The sequence below is a fragment of the Gouania willdenowi genome, chromosome 16, assembly GCF_900634775.1.
Source record: "Gouania willdenowi chromosome 16, fGouWil2.1, whole genome shotgun sequence".
NCBI lineage: Eukaryota > Metazoa > Chordata > Actinopteri > Blenniiformes > Gobiesocidae > Gouania > Gouania willdenowi.
In genome coordinates, this window is record NC_041059.1 from 17856370 (window position 1) to 17877964 (window position 21595).

General features: G+C 36.3%; 2 protein-coding genes across 2 annotated transcripts; both read right to left on the reverse strand.

The window, feature by feature from the left end:
* Positions 1-272: 272 nt before the first annotated feature.
* On the reverse strand, positions 273-5595 carry LOC114477675 (heat shock cognate 71 kDa protein-like). The gene is made up of 9 exons (XM_028470148.1): positions 5436-5595; positions 3302-3506; positions 2999-3204; positions 2716-2868; positions 2078-2633; positions 1781-1983; positions 1505-1703; positions 1186-1418; positions 273-591 (listed from the first exon to the last, which is right to left on the reverse strand). The coding sequence occupies exons 2-9, from the start codon at positions 3504-3506 to the stop codon at positions 400-402; spliced, it is 1947 nt and encodes a 648-aa protein (XP_028325949.1). The 5' UTR covers positions 5436-5595; the 3' UTR covers positions 273-399.
* A 592-nt stretch (positions 5596-6187) lies between these two features.
* LOC114477690 (TBC1 domain family member 15) lies at positions 6188-20172 on the reverse strand. Its single transcript, XM_028470185.1, has 10 exons — positions 19813-20172; positions 13528-13713; positions 13299-13411; positions 11757-11860; positions 11203-11270; positions 10959-11105; positions 10347-10437; positions 8697-8845; positions 8459-8600; positions 6188-7139 (listed from the first exon to the last, which is right to left on the reverse strand). Exons 1-10 carry the CDS (start codon positions 19925-19927, stop codon positions 6971-6973), a joined length of 1284 nt encoding a protein of 427 aa, XP_028325986.1. The 5' UTR covers positions 19928-20172; the 3' UTR covers positions 6188-6970.
* Positions 20173-21595: the final 1423 nt, after the last annotated feature.

Genomic DNA, 21595 nt, shown 5'->3' on the forward strand with positions numbered 1-21595 from the left:
TTTTCCTCATGGACCCTGCTTTCTCCCTTTAGTGTTTATTCCTAAATGCAAAAGCAGAGTCAAGTTATACCTTGTTTTTATGCACAAACTGGTTTAAAATAGGAGAGCTATGATGTTGACTTCGCTCATGACTGTGAAGTGTAGCCAATTCATTAAAAGCTTGGAAAGAAAATATCCCACAATAAAACGCAAAATAGATTAGAATTTCAACAATGACCTTTATTGATTGACATATTTTTGAATATGACAGTTGTGAAAGTATCTCTTTCTGAACTGCATGCATTACATGGAGAATGAAGCAGAAATCAACATGATTCAGGGCTATTTGTTTTAATCTGAGTAAATAAAAAGCTGTATGAGTGTATGTGGATAAATAAGTTTATGGCACCGCCGCAGCTTTCAATCGACCTCTTCAATGGTTGGGCCAGATGATGAACCACCAGCTCCTCCTGGCATTTCACCGGGCATTCCACCGGGCATTCCTCCTGGCATTCCTCCAGGCATACCACCCTGGTAAAGCTTGGAGATGATGGGGTTGCACACCTTCTCCAGTTCCTTCTGTTGATGATCATATTCTTCCTTCTCAGCAGTCTTTGGAACAAAAGAAGCAGAGTTACACCTCAAATATATTGAAACGATAGAGAGGCTCTTGGTGTAGACCAGCATTTGACTAACACTTCTAAATTGTCAACTTCTTTTTTTTTCTTCCCGTGCATAACCAGATATTTTTGCTTTGTGTTTATTATTTGTAACAGAAGGGCTCGACTGAACCCTCCACGGTGTCTCAAAAACTAATAATTTCACTTTCAAGGCATTAATCTAGAGTTCACAATGCTTTACTAATAAATGTTAAATTATGTGATGAAGTAGGATTCCAGTGTTGTTGAATCTGCTGATATTTCCTGAAAAAAAAAAAAGCAAATATTTTAGGTCTGGCTGTTGTGAAGTCAATTTGTGGCCATTGAACTAAAATTAGTTGGACTGACTTTGGCTTATACAACTACTGGGGACATTATCTAATCATATGGAAAACAAACAGATAAATCCTTCCGTTCTCACGTATTCCTCTGCTATACTCCGCTGAAGTGAGAATGTGCCTCATATTGTCCCTAATACAAGCACTTTGTTTCCACAGTGTGATTGAAAGAGTGTTTTAAAATATCTCCATGCTCAAAGGATATTTACCTGGTTCCTGTCCAGCCAGGCAATTACTTCGTTGCACTTGTCCACAATTGTCTTTTTGTCCTCAGGGCTAATTTTGTCTTGGAGCTTCTCATCTTCTACTGTGCTCTTCATGTTAAAAGCAAGAGACTCAAGAGAGTTCTTTGCTGTGACTTTTTCTCTCTGAGCCTCATCTTCAGATTTGAACTGCTCTGCCTCCTGCACCATACGCTCAATGTCCTCCTTGCTTAACCGTCCTATGAAAAAGTAAAGCACAAATGTATTGATGTGAATCTTATAATATTGATTTAACGTTTATCTGTGTGCTTAAGTTTATTTATACCCTTGTCATTAGTGATGGTGATCTTGTTCTCCTTCCCTGTGCTTTTATCTACTGCGGACACATTGAGAATTCCATTGGCGTCAATATCGAAAGTCACCTCAATTTGAGGGACTCCTCTTGGAGCAGGAGGAATTCCTGTCAGTTCAAACTTCCCAAGGATATTATTGTCCTTGGTCATGGCCCTCTCACCTTCAAAAACCTAAAAAGGTTCATCCACATGCATTTTGATGACTCAGCTTAAAAACACTTGTCCATCTGTAAAAGTAGTAGATCTACCTGAATGAGCACACCGGGTTGGTTGTCAGAGTATGTGGTAAAGGTCTGAGTTTGCTTGGTGGGGATTGTGGTGTTCCTTTTGATAAGGACAGTCATTACACCTCCAGCTGTCTCAATTCCCAGAGACAGAGGTGTCACATCCAGCAGGAGCAGGTCTTGTACATTTTCAGACTTATCCCCAGCCAAGATGGCTGCCTGCACAGCTGTGAGTTAAATGGTGAGGATAAATTATTTACTTTGGATAAACCACAGGGCTATTTTTATATGCCGTATGTCGTACTGTGAATAGTAAGTTACCTGCACCGTAGGCCACAGCCTCATCAGGGTTAATGCTTTTGTTGAGGTCACGACCATTGAAGAAATCCTGCAGTAGCTTTTGAATCTTAGGGATACGTGTTGAACCACCCACAAGGACAATGTCATGGACTTGGGATTTGTCCATTTTAGCATCTCTCAAAGCCTTTTCCACAGGCTCCAGGGTTCCACGGAAGAGGTCAGCATTAAGTTCTTCAAAACGAGCCCTGGTGATGGAGGTGTAGAAATCGTTTCCTTCAAAGAGTGAATCAATTTCAATGCTGGCCTGGGTGCTGCTGGAGAGGGTGCGTTTGGCCCGTTCACATGCTGTCCGCAAACGACGCACTGCTCTTTTGTTGTTGTTGATGTCCTTTTTAAACTTGCGCTTGAACTCAGCAATGAAGTGGTTGACCATGCGGTTGTCAAAGTCTTCACCACCCAAGTGTGTGTCACCTGCAGTGGACTTGACCTCAAAGATGCCATCCTCAATAGTCAAGATTGACACGTCAAAGGTGCCACCTCCAAGGTCAAAGATAAGAACATTGCGCTCCTGACCAACCTACAAGAAAGATTACAATATAAAGAAGAACAAAAATGTTTTTAAAAAAACCCACATTTTGTGCTTTTAAATGGTATGTTACTTTTTTGTCCAGGCCATAAGCAATGGCTGCAGCAGTTGGTTCATTAATGATTCGCAACACATTCAGCCCGGAGATGGTTCCAGCGTCTTTGGTAGCCTGACGCTGAGAGTCATTGAAGTAGGCAGGAACCGTAATGACAGCGTTTGTCACAGTCTGCAACAAAACAGAAAGAATACATGTCCATTAAAAGGTGTTAAATGTACTTTAGCCATAACACCTAAAGATGGCTTTTCTTTCTGTAAAAGCATGTGAAAGCATTAATAAAATGTAAACAATATCCTACCTTGCCAAGATAAGCTTCAGAGATCTCTTTCATTTTGGTGAGAACCATTGAGGAAATCTCCTCAGCATAGAAGGTCTTGATCTCACCCTTGTATTCAACCTCCACTTTTGGTTTGGTGTCCTCATTAATAACTTTGAAGGGCCAGTACTTCATGTCAGATTGCACCACGACATCGTCAAACTTGCGACCAATGAGACGCTTAGCATCTGAGGAAGACAGTGCCGAATGATCAAAATGATTGATTCCGTTTGTAAATAGTGTCGTGACTTCTATTTTAATGCATTTGCGTAAATCTTGTCTTACCAAATACAGTGTTGGAGGGGTTCATGGCCACTTGGTTTTTTGCTGCATCACCAATCAGTCTCTCTGTGTCCGTGAAGGCCACATAGCTGGGAGTGGTCCTGTTTCCTTGGTCATTGGCAATGATTTCCACTTTGCCATGTTGGAAGATGCCCACACAGGAATAAGTGGTTCCCAGATCAATGCCTACAGCTGGTCCTTTAGACATCTTAACAAAACAAAGGTTCATATTGTAATAGTACATTTTAAATTGTGAGGTGGTATTCCAAATCTTTGCACATTTCCACAACCTTGATGTTGTGTACTACCAATAACAATCACACTTAAAGAGAAACTAAACTTTTACTAAAAGTACAACTTTTTTCTGTTGAAAACAAATGTATTTGGTATGAAGTAGTGTGATTGATTCTTGTCTAACTCAACATTTTAGTGAAAGTATTTCAATTTGACATATGTTGACAGCCCTATATGGGTTCAAACCAAGCTACTACAATCAAATTTCACCATTGGCTGTTTTTTTAATCCTGGTTTTGCTATTGTTATTTTCCTTATGGTGGTGTCCAGGAGTATGGAAAAGGAACAGTTACAAAACCAGTATAAAAGACAAGGAAACAGGTATAAAATGAGGTTGTGTTTATTTATTACAACAAAATGACACATACCAACATAAACCCAACAAATCAAAAGTTCCACAGACAAACAACCTCCTCTCACAGGTGCATTACTCAAGCTGACCAGACAGACCATGAGTGCTCACAAGCCACTGTCTACTGAGGTCTCCAGCAGGCATTTGAAGGCCAGCTGATCAGTGGAGGATCAGCTACACCTGCTTTAGCTGGGCGGGGAAAAGGGCGTGGCCTGCAAATGGCAGACCAACAGCAGAGCACGTGACGATTGCGGTTTGAGACGTATTGTATGGCTTCTTACTTCATCAACCACCACTGTTGGCTCCGCTCCCCTATAAAAACTAGCACCTGTCAACTCTGCAATCTGTGGTGAGTAGGTTGGATTTAGAGAATTGTGTATAGGTATAGTGAGTATTGAGTAGGTATATAGCATAGATTATTTTACAGTATAGACTGGGTGTGTCTTAACTGCTCCAGAAGCCTTGCCCATAATCAAGGATTTTTTTTTTATTTTCAGCCTTGACACACGTCAACCAAAACCTCTGAGTTCAGTTGCTCTTTAAATTAAAAAAAAAAAGTAGATGAAAGTGCTTTCAGACATTAAATTGCTTGAAATATTATCAGTATGCCTGCCAATGCCTAATATTTACTCCCAGGCTTGCTAGCCACGTGAATCCTAGTCACCAGTGAGCGCTGTTCATGGCAAAGTGCCTTAAACGGACTTCTGATATTTAAGACCAAATGAGCACGTCCCAGTGCCATTCAGCTCTCTCCACCCACAGGAGCACAACTTTAAGTGTCTCAGTTTGGTATCAGAGGGTGATATGATCCGGCAGCAACAAGCCATTGGTTTATTTTCCAACAGCTGGCTCCAAATAGCACATAGCCATTATATTAGGTATCACTGTTTAACTGACAATACATGGAAATGGCTTTGGATTAAAATCAAAGCTCAAAGACTTTTGAGCTTGTCTATTCATTTTAAAGTCTATAATACACAGAGATGTTTACAGATTATAGATTAGGAAGGGAACTCATTTATTCAGAGCAAAAATCTACAGTAGAATTATGTGCCTTTTACATTTGGAAATAATTTGGTCTAAAGATAGATCAAGCATTGCATCGAAAATAATCACTCAAATCCATGTGGTCTTCTGACAATTAAATTTAGTTGCCAAACTTTCACTTTAAATCAGACACTGTATTGTTTTCAACATGTATGAAAGCTGCTGTAATAGGAACACACTATTGAATTACAACTTGTCATGTGTTGGGTAAATCAGCAGAAATTGCTGACATTAGTGTTCTCTATTCTGAGGAACTCTGCTCACACTTTTCACAAGAAAATGTTTTGTTTGCAGGACAGTTGGTGAAAGGACGTTTCACCTCAGGAATCCAGGTTTATTTTGACATGCAAAAATACATGCAAGGCTTGATTTGAGAAACACTTCAAAGTCAAGCAAGACAAACAACGAAGCAGGCTTGAATACAACGCTTCCTATTGAGGTTACCTTGTCCAGTTAGATGTTGGAAAACTTTACAGAGTTTAAGTGATGGTTTGCTTTTGCCCAGAAATCAACACCAAATTTGGATCTCCTCTCCAGCACCCCCTTCTCTCTCTCGTGGCCGTGGACTAAAGGGCGAGTGTCTCCTCTCCCTGATGTATTTAGAGCCTGAGGCTGGGAGAGTCTATCAGGGTGTCAGGTGACCAAAGAAAGTTCTGGGCCTATATTTCTTAACATTGACTGGATTTCTTTCAAAGAAGCCTGTCTATTTTTACCCCTCTTGGTGGAAAAAAGAAACACAATTTAAAACTCAAATGCAGTATTTTAAAATATTGTTGTATTTGTTTTTCTCAATATATTATCAACAACACTATTCATAAATTACACCACTGACATTGTATACAACATATTTAATTGTGATAATCTTGCAATAACTTTACAATAACAAAATATATTTGGCTACATATATTGTCAGTGCAATTATTATTGTTTTTTTCCTGCTTGCTCTCAGAGGAGTACGCTATTTTTCCCTCTCCCTCATTTGGCCACAAACATGAAATTGTCTGTTCCGAAGACCACATTTTTAACATTCATGTTAGCATTTAGCGAAATGCACAATTTGAGCATTATTACAGGAAACAAACAATGAGGGGGTTTGTTTATTTCTGGAGTCATTTTGTATTTTGGGTTCCCTTTTGTGTATGTTACTCTCAATTTGTATGTTTTTTTTTTTTGCTTTTTTTAATTTGTGTGTTTGGAGACATTTTTGCGAGCCTTCAATTTTCAGCAAACTGTGCTGAAAAAAATGTACCAATAAGTAAAGCTTCTAGTTATGGCAGATTTCCCCTACATTAATAAACACTATAAAGCGCGTAGAAGTGAACCGTTATAGAAGGGGAAGAACAGACAATTTAGAAATGATCTCATACATGGTATTAAGAAAAACATAGATCAGTGATACTAATTTTGTTTAAACCAGGAGCGGAAACTCACTCTCTGGAACAACATGGTGAAACCCCTATTAGTCATTTCTCAAATCACTCATTCTCTTCATAGATCAGTTTTGTGGTCCAATTTTATCCGTGCATTTCTACTAAAACATGACAATTTTTCTCGAGGCTTTTTTTACTGAAAGATGAACTCATTACAGACGACACTTATTTATTATCATTCAAAGGTCTTTGGTGGTGAAAATCTTCCTTCTACTTCACTTCTTGGTAATAAATACATCAGTCATCACTTCTAACCCATTGCAACACTCCACATCTCAGTGCTTATGCCACGTAGAATTCAGGGGAATATTGCGCAACACCAGAACAGAAATAAACATGTTGAGGTAATGTTTTGAGTATTCTTCACAGTTCAACAGAGAGAAGGTAATTGTGACGAGTCAGTAGTGGGTTTCAAAAATGCAACAATAAACAAAATTAGAGAAAAAACTTAAAGTGCTAACTTTCAGTGGCATTCTATTATAGAAAATTAATCCTAAATACTGAATGTGTGAATGGTCTCTGATAATTAAAAAAAAAAAAAAAAGATAATCATTTCAAAACAAATACATTTCTGAGTTGATAAAAAAAGTCCCCGTCTTTGTCCGTGTGTGCCCTGCAGTGGCCATTCAGATAGTCCCAAGCGCAGCGTTTACAGTAGTTGTAGAAGTGCTGCTCTGCATTTTTCAGGGTGCTGTTCAGGTTCAGTTTTCCCTGAAGGCTACAGAAAAGATACATTTAGAAACACATCAACGCTAAACACACAATCATTGTCTGCAAAAAGTGTAAATCACATCAATTGTCAGTATATCTGCTCTCGAGACCAGAGGCCATTTTTATTTGCGGAATAATCAACTTTTATATTGAATAGCTTTTGCAGATTATAAAAAAACCCCACTTAAATGTAAATGTTTGGGACTATGAAATGATCATGATATTTTAAAAATACTTCCATGTGCTTACTGCATTGTCCACCAGATATGTGCATTAATAGCAGCCTGTGAACATAATATAAATAACTAATAATGTGTGCAGTTTATATCAGCCTGCAGATAATTTTCATAGAATTGTGTGTAAAATGTGTGTTTTAGTGTAGCAGTGGTTGCCTAAATTGCTGTGCACTGATAACAGGTCTAACAAATCCAATTAATAGAGAATTGTTTTGCACACACTCAACTTGTGGCTCAAAGACCTTAAGTAAGACCCTCAATTTATTATGGCTTGTTCAATTAGATTTGGTATTTTGAAATTAAAAGTCCGCTAAAAGAAGTTACGGAATTACAACACAGACAAATGCCCTAAAATGGGAAGCAAAGGAGGTTTCACTCCTGCTGATAACAACCCTGCCATAGATAGATAGATGGATAGATAGATAGATAGATAGATAGATTTTATCCTACCGTGGGGAAATTCACATGTTACAGCAGTCAAAGACACAAAGAGCAAGCATTAGTATAAATTAGCATCAGTATTAACTAGCAAAACTAGCACTAGCAATAGTTAGAATTAGCATTAACATTAGCTAGCATTAGCATTAACTAGCATTAGTATAATTTAGCATGAACTAGCATTTGCATTAGCTAGCATTAGCATTAACTAACACTCGCATTAGCATTAAGGTTAAACTTGGAGGGCGGACCTGGAAACGTCTCTGTTTTGTCCATGATCAACCAATCATTCTGACCTGTTACTTCCCTATACAACACCTGATTAAAACCTTTAAGGAATATTTTGTTTTTTAATCACTTCAGTTTTGTTTTTTTACTTTGTCTGCCCATGCTGCCAAAGGTCAAATATACAAGAAGTGCATTTTTTTTAAGACAACAACGTATGTTTTGTTATTGCAATAATTAAAGATTAAAAAAAAAAGAAAAACCTCTATGGAAAACAATATTTCAAATGTTGATTTATAAATATTTCAGATACTTTAAATGATGTTCAGATAATGCACTTTGCTAAAAACTGTACATTTCTTCATAACGTGCAGCACTGGTGGTTGTAGGTCGCTGACAACCTATAATTGGGAACAGGAACACAAACCTGCTAATGAACTGGATGAGCTGCACTTCATCTTGGCACTGCAGTAAAGCCTCTCTGTTCTCTAATAGAATGGCTGCACAGATGAAGAGCTCAAAGGTAAAGTCAGTGTTGATGGGTGGCAGCACCGACTCCGAACCCTCTTCTAAATAAAACCAAAAACAAAGCACAAACAAGCTGCACTCAGCAGAAAGCATCAAAGGGTTTTTGTTTGCGGAGCCTTTATATTTGTGCAGCGTACCCGTGCTGTGTTTCTGTGCCAGTCTCTCCTGGTAGCGAGCTCGGTCCACTTGTTGGCTGATGAGCTCCAAGTGGTCACAGCTCAGGATCTCGAACAATCGAAGTGCATCACTGTGCTCAAACTCCCTCTGGAAACCCAACAGTAACCACCTTAGAGGGAAACGATGTGCATCAGGCAAGATGATAGAGATAATCAGATTCATGTTCAGCATGAATGACACACTGACAGCTGTGGTTTGCACTCAAGCCTTTAAGTGCTTTTGAATCAGTGTTAGGTTAATTGAAGTCTGTATTCTAACTAAAGCAGAGAATGTGAGTGTGTGATGTGGGACAAGTCCAGCCCTTTACAGCATCTAATTCACCCCAGAGGAGAAGGTAAAAAATGACTGAGAAAACAATAAATATTGTGTAAATAATATTACATAACTTAGCCCCTCCACAGTCAATTAAACTCCACAATATTTGCAGGGGCTTTTTTTCCCCGCCTCATGCCTATAACACATGACTACTGTAATTTTTAATCTGAAAATGTAAAAGAACTTGACATTTTTCTATAAAATCCCACATATCAACTCAAACAACCACACAAAATTCCACTAAATTAAAAAATAGTCACAAAATCAAGGCAGTTTAGGTAGAGATCCTGCATGGACTGATATCTGTCATTTAGTGCTTGGATATTATCAGTGCATTGCACACTCTGTAAATCAGTAGTTCTTAAAATGAGGTCCGAGGACTCCCAGGGGTCATTGAGCCGTATCTTGGGGGTCCATGAAATAATAATAGAAAAAAACTATTATTTATGTTGTATCATTTAAAAAGTGTTTTGCTATATGGGGACCAATGTAACAATAAAACAAACATCCTTTACATGTACAGCATATTGATCCTGGACACTGCTGTATCACTGTGAAGTGATGGCTATAAAAATGTGGAAACAAGTACTTCCATTTTTTTCAAATAAATGTGCACATATTTAGTTTAATGGTCATACATTACTGATTATTTTAAATGTTCTTATTGATTTTAAGCTTTTGAATGTTTTATCATGTAAAGCACATTGAGTTGCCTTGTGTATGAAATGCGCTATACAAATAAATTTGCCTTGCCTTGCCTACATTAAACCCATTGTATGTTAAATACAATATTAGTGCTCTTTAAGTTCATTCCTATTACAAAGATCTTTTAAGTTGAAACCATCATTCCTATGGCATTTAGGGCAGTAAATTGTGTTTAATTAACATTCAGGATTATAAAGGATGCTTGAAAAATGTTCTCTTCTGTAAAGGATCCCTGGATCCAAAAAGTTTGAGAATCCCTGGTCTATTACCAGTTCTACATATACTATAGAAGTGCAAACTAGGGCACAATAATGTTAGAATTGTGTTTTTCCCCACCCAAATTTGAGATCAAAATCTAGTTCATAAAAGATTAGTTTCCAGTTTTTTTTTTTTCATAGAAAGCCACATGTTTAATGTCACCCTCCTCAATAAAACTGGCATATTCAGAGCTGGGTGAGGAGATTCTCATTCATTGGACCCATGTTTGTGTAATGTTGAATAAAGACATTTATAGGACTGTGTTAATGCATCTCTGATATAGAAGATGGACAGATGTTGATTGTGATGTTGGATCATGAGTAAGAATCTACCTGTGGCAGAATGTGAAGTTCTCCAGGCTGTCTTTGGCTAAATGAGAATAAAGAAGAGGATCCAGCTCCTTCAGCAGGGCAGCCTCCAACTCTAAGACAACAAACTCCAATAAACTCGACATAAATCATTCTATTTCAAACTTTGTAACAGTGACGTTGTGATGAACAAATACCTTCATGGATTAGCATTTAAAAAACGTTTGATGCCTACTTTCTGTGTATTGACCCACCAGTTGTGAACCTCTGAGTTCTGACATGTCAGGATCTATTTTCACTTCCCACACGTTTAGATTCCAACACCGACTGATCTGACAAAGTGCTTTGGAGCTCAACGATTATAAGGGATGTGAGGCTGCTCTTATTAAATCACATTTTTTCTGCTGTGTTGAGGAGTGCCTTTTTTTTTTTGTCAAAAATGTAACCTTTATTGAAAAAGGTAAAAAAAAATTGTGATTATTCTTCCTCAAAACTGATAAAAAACATAAGATGTGCAGCCACATATTGTATTATTTTATGACAACAATGATAAAGTAATAATAATAAATAATAAAGCCACAAAATAATAATATTTGGGGGTTTAAGAACTACTATTTTAATCTCAGACACTCTCACCTATCTTTCTGTGGAGACCATCAGCCCTGAAGTCCTTGGAGAATTTCTCCATGTAGCAAGAGAAGCTCCAAAACGTGTCGACCTCACAGTCGAGAACCTCCAGGAAGCGACTGCACAGATCGTTCATGCCCTGAGCGTAGCTTACCTCTATATTAACAATCAAAACAAGCAGTCTTCAGTCTTTGATAAGAAATAAAATAGAAAAATATAGAAAAAATAACATCTATGTCTTGTGACTGTTTACCTGGATGGAAAGCAGCATAAGTGATGAGAATGTCCCTCAACACCATCAGATTGCCCAGACCTTCATTTCTGCATACATGGAGACAATATTATAAGCAAGCTCTTTTGTCCCGTGGGGTGCGTGAGGTTACTTACATTATGTCTCTTTTATTGTGTAACATGAAGCAGGTAAACAATTACACAGTTGTTGGAATTGTAATCTTATTTATTCATTTCATGCTGTTCATTGTTTGTGCAGTTTTACAAAATGTCAAATAGATGTTATTGAAACAAAAGATAGGTTTCAGTGAAAACTACATCCAAGAGTAGTCTGTTGTGTAGCTGTGGAAACTGCTCTCATTGCCAAAAAAAATAAATAAAAATCAGTTGTGACAGGAAAGACACCCTTTGTTCAGATTCATTCAAATAAATGTGCACCTAAAAGAATATATTAGTAATAAAACGTATTCAATTAAAGGGTTTATCGCACAAAATATTATCGGTTTTAGGTGCACACCATTGGACGGGATGCAAAACAAAGGAAATAAATAAGAACAGTGCGTAATAAGAACTCACTTGTAATATTGGAGGTCTCTGTCAGTTCGAGGCACATCCTTGTCTATGATGCGTATGGCTTCCTGCAGCTCCACATGGTCAAATGTGACTCGCTCAAATAATATCTGTAAACAGTGTAATGGGTACACATGTGAAGACATTTATTTCAGACCACTAATGAGAGAGATTAGAGTCAGAGGAAAACTTTGCTTTCTCTAAAAAGGGAAAGAAATATTCAATATGCCCATTTTAATAATTGCTAACCAAAATCTAAAAACTAGCATCAATCACAACAACCAGTTATCAGTAAGTTAAACCAGTGTTTTACTTTTTTGGCTCAAGTACCCCTTTTCTCTTATTTCTGTACCCCCTTTTTCCAACTACAGCAGTTTGCTCAGATGAATGAGTGATAACACACCTTTTAAATCTCATTGTCAATAAGTGGAATCAAACACTATTTAGCGCCTCCTGAATGGATTTATTTCTACACTTTTTATGGTGTGTGACCAACACTGACCCTTGTATATTCAGTTCATGTTCTAATCAAGATCATTTTCATCATCATTATTATGATTATCATTTTTAACTAAAAATAAACATTGTAAAACGCCATATTTTTAATGCTTTCATTTGTTAATTTTCCCCTCTCTGTCTCTCTCAAGTACCCCCAGTAGTGCGATTGCGTACCCCCATTTAAGAAACACTGGGTTAAACTAAACCTGGGGGACAATGTTCTAAATGAGTAACACAATATTATTGAGTTTGATGAAGAAGAAGAAAAGAAAAGAAGAAGCATGAGAGGTAGGAAATGTATCAAAATTGAGAAGATTTTACGTAAAGTTAGAATTCACGACCTACTGTACATGGAGTCAATGTAATATTTACAAAGAAAGTCTGAACATTTGGGAGAGCAAAGGATGTCAGAGTGAAAAAGAAGATTTGATTTGGAAATGAGATCCTTCTTATTATTCACAGAGACTGCACAGCAGGGTTTTACATCCAGAATCTTTTAAACTGATTAAGTGCCAAAATAATACATTTGAACTATTACAGTATCCCATGTAATACATGTTTAATGATTGCTTGATACTTTGTTATTTATGTTATCAAATGGACTGATTGAGGCTTTTTAAATACTTTATTGCAATAATCAACAACAACAACAACAACAAAAAAATCATACAGACAACCGTCTTCAAAAATACACTGCATTTTAAAACATATACATTAATTAAATAAGTCAAGAAACAAAAAAAAAACAAAAAAAATACAAAACAGAACAAAGAAGACAGCAGTGAAGAAAACAAAAAGGAAAAAAAGGAAAAGCATAAGTTTAAAAGACTTTAGGGATAAATAAAAAAGGTATTTGTCACACATCTTTTGATGAAATTATGTAATTGTGTAGTCTTAGTCTATTTTCAGAGTAAATTCTATTATCTATTTATTTTTTGTATTTTTTTTTTGTTTGTTTCATCTCTAATTTGTAATGTGATTTTTTACATCATCTCAAGCAATATTTGCCATAATTGTAAACAGCTAAAACCTATGTTCCGTGGATCTGACCTGTGCCTGAAGCTCTAAGAAAGCCATTCTTTCTGGGTTTTCCTCTGGCTGTTCCTGGGTCTGCTGCTGCATCTGCCTCTGCTCAAAGTGACGAACTGCTGCTGTCAACTCAGCTAAAGAAATGGAAAACAAAGATAGAAAATAACATAAAACAAGTCTATTGTAAGATTGTCAGTGGTGTTAGATTAGCCTTATTAGGACTAGATTTAGTGCGTGGTTTGAGGTTTACCATCAGTGCCGTTCAGGTAAATGTGCACAGCTGAAGGGTAAGAGTGCTGCCACTTTTTCTTCATGGCCTGGTAACGTACAACCAGCTGCTGGTGTATCAGAGAGCGCTCTAAAGCAGTGGAGCTGCATGGGTACATCCCAAAAAGGAAACCCCACGCGAGGCCACGCTCAGCAGGAGACACGCCTCCTGTAAGACAATGACAAAAGCATCAGAATAACTCAAATCTATGTGAACTATTGGTTTGTTTGTTTTTTTTTTCATAAAAGGAACAATTTAAGCCAGTCTTGGAGTCAATTACATTTTAAAATATTCATGTTCAATTACAACTCAATTATCATTACAGTGATCATGATTTTTTCTAATTACAATTTTGTTCCCAATTACTAAAGTTCAATGACACTTAAACACAATTACTGAGCCTTTAATAAATAACCTTATAAAACATAATCTTCCTCTTGTGTTCTGTTAGCATCTCTTATGATAACGGCTCAGTTTTAGCCCATGTCTTAAATTAAATGTAAAATACACAAAATTCAAAAATATTACCTATCATCCAATTTATTTTCCTCATCTATTAGCTACCTTGTTAGACGTCCTTATTTGTGAAAATATAGGTATTAATATTTTTGGTGTGGGCGTCTGAGACTTTTTTTTCCAAGAAACTGTTTTCAGAAAAGCTTTTAGTTAACTGGATTTTAATTTTTATTATCCTTTTATGATGCTGCTCCTGTGATCTAAATGCACTCATGTTTTATTATTATTTTATGATGTTGCACCTGTTGTATTCATTTCTCCACTGCTCTGTACAGCACTTTGTGATTTTATCTGCAAAAAGCGCTTTGTAAAAAAATTGCATACTTACTTTTTTCTGTCAGTTAATTTTTTTAATGGTAAAATGATCCCTAAGAGCAGTGGTTCTCAAAGTTTTTTTTTGGCCCAAGTACCCCTATTTCTGATTCCAAGTACCCCCTTTGTCCGACTACAACATTTTGGTTAGAAAACTATTTAAAAACAATTATAGATGTTATAATGATAGAATAAATGAGTGATAACACACATTTTAAAGAATCTCAAAACAGTATTTAGTGAGGTGGTTCCCAACCTCTTTTGGATTGTTACCCCATTTTGATATCAAGTATTTCTGGTGACCCCAAAGACATTTTTTTCCTAGAATTTGTTTTAGCTCAGATTTTTTTTTTTTTTTTTAAACAGCATTTTAGTTGGACTGCATTTATATTTCACAAAGTATATACATACAGATTGTATGTTGTTTTAATTAAAAAATAAATAAATAAATAAAAAATTAATAAAACATTTTTAAAAATCTATTTGAATTTTTCAGAAATTTCAGGTGACCCCATTTAAACTTCAGGTGAACCCACATGGGGTCCCGGCCCCAAGGTTTTTGGATTTAGTGGCTCCTTAATAGATTTATTTATCATTTCCAGTCATCTCACGCCTGGGGTGGGACCAAGACAGACACAGAACTAACAGGTAGTGGGAAAAGTTGATATGAAACACATTTTATTGATTGTTGGATAAATAGCTTTATTGATCCGTCATGATAGCTCACATCAGAGACAACAGACAGAAGGCAACACACAGAAAAACCCAAAAGACACCCGAAAAACAGTGCAATGAAGATACAATAATCAATACAGTAACAGAAGCTATATATACATAGAAATATAAATAGAAAAATGTAAATAGAAAAAATAATATATAAAGACTAAAGGATACAGATTCTGTATATACATATTTACAGGCGGGGGCAAGGAGAGATATTTACATATTTACAGACAGTATAAGGAGAGATGCCCTAGACCCTAGGTTCCCAAGGTGGGGTACGGGTACCCCAAGGGGTATGCAGATTGTCATGGGAGTATGTCAATAAATATTAAAAACAGCGTGACAACATTGGAAACTAAAATATAAATTGACCAGTAGTCAGGAGCCTCCATGCATTCAGCATTGCCAAACTTATTTATGAATGAGATGTTTTATTGTGTGCTTGCTTACATAGTATTATTATTATTCTTTATTATTATTATTATATATCATTTATGAACAGGATCATAGGTAAAATTCACTGCATACATCACTACGAATGAACTACATATGTGTAAGCCATGTAACTGTCACATTGTAAATAACAGTTTTTACAGAATGTTTATGTCAACTACTCATTATCTGAACTCCATTACAATTCAATTAGGATTACACCAGCAACATATTTTTTCAAATGCAGTTACAATTATTATTGCATCATAATTGTAATTAATTATCAATTACAATTATAATTAACCTCAACCCTGATTTAAGCTAATTGAGTTAAGTGTGCACTTTAGGTATGAGTTTAAGGGATGCAACTTCCTGGCCTGCAGCAGGTTCTTGTTTCTCTGCTTTGGTTTTTAGAAATGTAAAATGGTTGCAGCAGCACAATGAGAGAGAGCGTGACCTTTTTACATTCCTGCTCACAGATGGATGATTGGGTGAGATGTTTTTCCCGAGGAAAAGTGGCTCAGCAGGGTGATGGTTTGTGATCATGTGATGATGTGCTCCCTCTTTGAGGCTCAGATGTGGTCATTTCAGAAAAGCCCTGTTGAAGAAGAACTGAGGATGTCGCCTCTTCTTTACCTCTGGCCCTGCTTTTCCTTTAACCACTGAGCCTCATGTGATTTGATCTTCCAAGCCCCATAAATGGCGTGTGTTGTCTCATCACAGCGGCCCATTGTGGCTGCTTTGCTTCAGGGCCTTTGTTGCACAACAACTGTATCATTTTTTAAATAAAGAATATTGCAAGAGTGACATCCAGAATGTCTTATAGTAACACGCCACTGGAATTAATTGTGTTTTTAAGCCTTTATTTTAGCATAATATCCTACATATTAGTTAATCCAAGCTTACTCAGTCTTAACAATAAAAAAGCCAAATGCAACATACTAAAAGGATTTTTTTAAGCATTTACATCAATAAAATATATCATTTCCTGCACATTAGGAAACACACGTCTAAAAAGCCACAGACTGATGGTATCAGATCTGTATTTCATGCTGTTTTCACAGTCGTTTGTGCATGATCACTAAAAGGAGCTGAGCCCTGCACCCAACGGTCCAAATGACTTCTCTGCTCTATTGTTTTCACAATCAAAATGTGTGTAATGTTATTTTGAAAGGTTTCTCTTTGATCTGCAGTATTACCTGAATGTGATGTGGAGCAAAAACAATGTTTCAGGCAAAACTGCACGTGCAAACTGACAAACTAATAAGCTAACAGACAAATGGTCGGATGGACGGAGCAGTGTTTCAAGGCCCCAGATGTGTGAAATTAAATCAAGCACTTAGATGTGTAAAAAGCTGTTGAAACAAAACCAAACCCTCAACTTTTCAACAGAAAGGAAAGACACCATGACGTCACAGATCAGCAGATGCTGAGGTGCAGATATCGTCAACTTTCTGCAGAATTAGCCACAGACTTTATGCAACCAATGGATTAACATGAGCAGTGTATGAAAAGCTTTTTATGTAACAGATTTTCATGGCTCAGCGGCTGTATTACAGTGAATGGTGTGGAATACTGTAAATAAGGATTGGCAGATTAGTTCTAGCCAGGGTTAATTCTGTTGACTTAAGTGACAATAACGAGACTATGAGTAATTTAAAAAAATACCTGTGAACAAAAAACTATATCAAAACCAGAGCACTCAGAGAGTGCAAACCTCTGTCAAGTTTAGAGGTACTGTATCTACAGGTTAATCTCCAAAATCAAACTCCTTCTTTCTTTTGGTGTTATCTATCAGCTCACCAAATTTAATTTACATCCATTCGGACCTTTTTCAGATATCCTTGCTAAAAAAAAACATCCTCATTAACAGACAGATGGACGGACGGACGGACAGGCAGACAAACGCCGTTGATAACATAACTAATTAAAACTAAACTATAGTGTTCACAAGGGACGATAAGTTTATTTTTCAGAATGTATCCAATCGAAACTATTATTGTTGGGAGGAAAGCGGGATAAGCCTGTAAGTGATCCAATAGGAGGTAAGATGATTTTGTATATGGAAGTGGGAAAGCACAAACATTACTGTGATACCATCCCATATTAAGGTTAATCAATGGTAATTGAATTTAAAAATGCAAAAACTCTAATGATTTACATTTTATTCAACTATATCAGTAAGAGATATAACCAAAGAAAATATTAATATTATTTAGTTGACTAAAACTGGACTAAAACCAAAACTGAAAGTGTCCAGATGAAAAAAGTTTGACTTAAACTAAATTGCATTTGAGTCAAAAGTAGGGATGTAACAATTAATCGTAAGGCAGTTAAAAATCGATTCATAGGTATCACGGTTGATATCGATTTTCTGAAAATTGAATCGCAGTACTTTTTTTAACCAGCAGAGTGTAGTGTAGTGTAGGCGGCGGGCGGAGTCTGCTAATACTTTCTGTCTGGCTGCCTTCTACTCTTAAATATGTTAATAAATGATTCATTACCCCTTAAGCACCGAAAGAATATCTGTAATATTACTTGAATATCTGTAAAAGTCACGTTTTTCTATTAGCTCTGTCTGCTAGCATAGCTTCTCTTCTTCACTGCAAGATATCTGCATGCCAACCGACCACTGTGTTACCAGCGCCCTCTGCTGGTCCAAACAAATATGACGTAAATCAGTGCAATGACGTTTTTTTTTTTTTTAAGTCCAATTGTTAAGGCACAAAATACATTTTCAGTTGCACTTTTAAAAGAAAAAGATCTATTATGCAGTTTTGCATTGTTTATTATAGAACCAGAATTTAAATGAATAGGCTTCATTTTCATTTGTATTATTCCTTTATTTATTTCATTCAAGATTTATTTTGAGTTAAATTGCATTGTTTTGAATAGTTTATCAATCGTATCGTGAACCCAGCATCGTGAATCGAATCGTATCGGGAGTTGAGTGAATCGTTACATCCCTAGTCAAAAGACATGGATAACAGTTTACTTGAAGTTTTATATATAAGGCTGACCTTACGCTGTCGTTATCTGACATTAGCATGAATAATATGTCATGAAGGCTGTCGTTTGCTAAATTATGACACCTTTGGAGCTATATTGGCATTTTTTGGGTTAGGTGGAGGGATCTAGTGGGGTTAGGGTAATGAACCTTTTTCATGCTAATGACAGGTGTTGTGTCATAATAATGACAGCATAATGTCAGCATTTATGTATAAAACTTCAAGTAAAAACTGTTAACAAAAATTAAATCAACATTTGCTGTGCAAAATGAACACTGGTTCTATTCCAGTAAAGAAACATCTTGAATTAGCATTGCAAGCATTTTAGAAAATGTCATGCTCCCAACTTTGTGCAAATAGGTATAGTAGATAGATAAACAGATAGATTGATAGACAGACAGACATATAAATAATAATAATAATGATAATAATAATAATAATAATAATAATAATTGTAAATTTTGTTCTACAATCTATATATATAGTTGAACTCCACTTTTTATTCTATTGTATTTTATTGTTTTGCACATCACAAATGTAGCTTTTTTTTTTTTTTTTACTTTGCACATGCTGTCAAAGGTCAACACTACAAGAACTGCAATCTTTTTAAGACAGCAATGCATGTTTTGTTATTGCAATTAAATATATGAATATTGTTTTGTTTTGTTTTTTGTTTTTTTTGCATATTTTGTTTGTTGCATAAATGTAGTTTTTTTTTTTTATATATATTTATTCTTTTCGTGTGTACATCGTTCTATGTCACACTTGCTTTGACAGTGTAAACCTGTTACTCATGCCAATAAATCTGTTTTGAACTTAATTGAGACAGACAGACAGACAGACAGACAGACAGATAGACAGATAGATAGATACATACATAGATACATAGATAGATACATAGATAGATAGATACATAGATCGATAGATCGATAGATAGATAGATACATACATACATAGATAGATAGATAGATAGATACATAGATCGATAGATCGATAGATCGATAGATAGATAGATAGATAGATAGATAGATAGATACATACATAGATACATAGATAGATACATAGATCGATAGATAGATACATAGATCGATAGATAGATAGATAGATAGATAGATAGATAGATAGATAGATAGATAGATAGATAGATACATAGATACATACATACATACATACATACATACATACATACATACATACATACATACATACATACATACATACATACATAGATAGATAGATAGATAGATAGATAGATAGATAGATAGATAGATCAGACCGTTTTTGAAGATGTGCATCCTAAGTCTGGATTCGTCCACCCTCCCCTCCGTGTCCATGATGCCGGGTAAGGTGAGCCGTGAGGCGGACAGAGCAGGACGACTGACCGCAGCCATTGTGAAAGTCCCAGTGGACCTACAGCAAAGGAAACATCCTCCTGTTTCCTTAGGATCTATCTCTCTATTCTCTGTTCCTTTCACCCACAGTGTGGAAACTGGAGCTGCAGGATTAAGATCGTAAATCCGGTTGGATTAGTTTCAAAACATTTCCTCGTTCAGAAACTCTCACCCAACCTCTTGGAAGTCATATGACTGCACCTTTTAGATCCGGGCCACATTCCAGGTGGAGTCCTGGACTAAAGCAATAATTAACTCCTAGACTAAAGAGCCAAAGTTCACTGTAAAGGAAACAGTGAGCAGCGCTCCCCCTGCTGGTTAGCTTCAGTAATAGCAACAGCTCACCGATCTGCTTCACTATCACGTGACACCAGAGTTAGGGTCAGTTTGAACTTTTCACACCCTGGACCTGGCAGTCATTGTTATCCCTCTTGACCTTTGAACTCTCGCATGAAAACTGAACGAGAGCGAGATTTCCGAGAGTGTGACGTAATCATTATAATTGCAATTGTGGTTGAACGAATCTGCTCCTGTTGTAATTGTAATTGAGTTCAGATAATTATAATCTAATTAAACACAAACATGTGGAACCTTGTCACAGTTCTATGGCTCACACATACGCAGTTGATAATTATTCAAATGTGTTTCAGATCAACTTTTTCCCTCTACTTATTACTTCTTTTTAAGATAATTTCACCATAAAAAATATGCATTTATAAATCTAGGGCTACACTGACTGAAAAACGGCTCAGATGCCCACACCAAAAATATTAATACCAATATTTTCATTGATTAGGCAGCCTAACAAAGTAACCAAGACATGAGAAACTATTTAGATAGATAATATTTTTGTGTGTGTATTTTACAGCTGATTTAAGACATGGGTTAAACTGATCTTTTATCATAAGAGATGCTAACAGAACGCTAACACAAGAGGAAGTTTAAGTTTTATGGGTTTATTTATTAAAGGCTCAGTCATTGTGAGTAGCTGAAAAGAGTGATAGAGGGGGGTGTGATGGATCTTCTGTGATCAGGATGGCTTTCCTAATCACAGAGCAGTGGTGCTTTTGATTTTCATTGTAATTGGAAAGAATGCTGGTCACTGTAATCATAATTGAGTCGTAACTCAACATGCATAATTGAAGACGTAATTGGAATTGAAAAATGTAATTGACCCCAACCCTGCCTGACACTAACTGGACGCTTTTGGATCGATAGAAGGGAAATAATAATTTGTTTATCCGCTCAATTTAACTCCATTCTGAATGCATTTTAATGTAAATCAGGTAAACACTGTAAATATATCAACACATATGAGAAGACAACATCCAAACCAATCCATTTCATCGTTTAACCACATTACCATTAGTGTTTATATGGTAAACAATGACAATTCCAGCTAGTGAATTTCTTTTTTTAAATCATTGGTTATGGTTTCATTGATCAGACGAACTTTTTTCAGGAAAATTACGTTACAGTTTACTTTGATCTCCTGACATGTTTTGACTGCCAACTGTCAGTCTTACTCAGAGGCATCTACTGATTGCTTTAACGTACCCTACGAGTCCTTTCATAAGGAGTAAAAGTACTCAAGTAGAAGTACTGTTACTTGATTGAAATTGTACTTAAGTACAAGTACATGTAAGTCATACATAAAATACTCAAGTA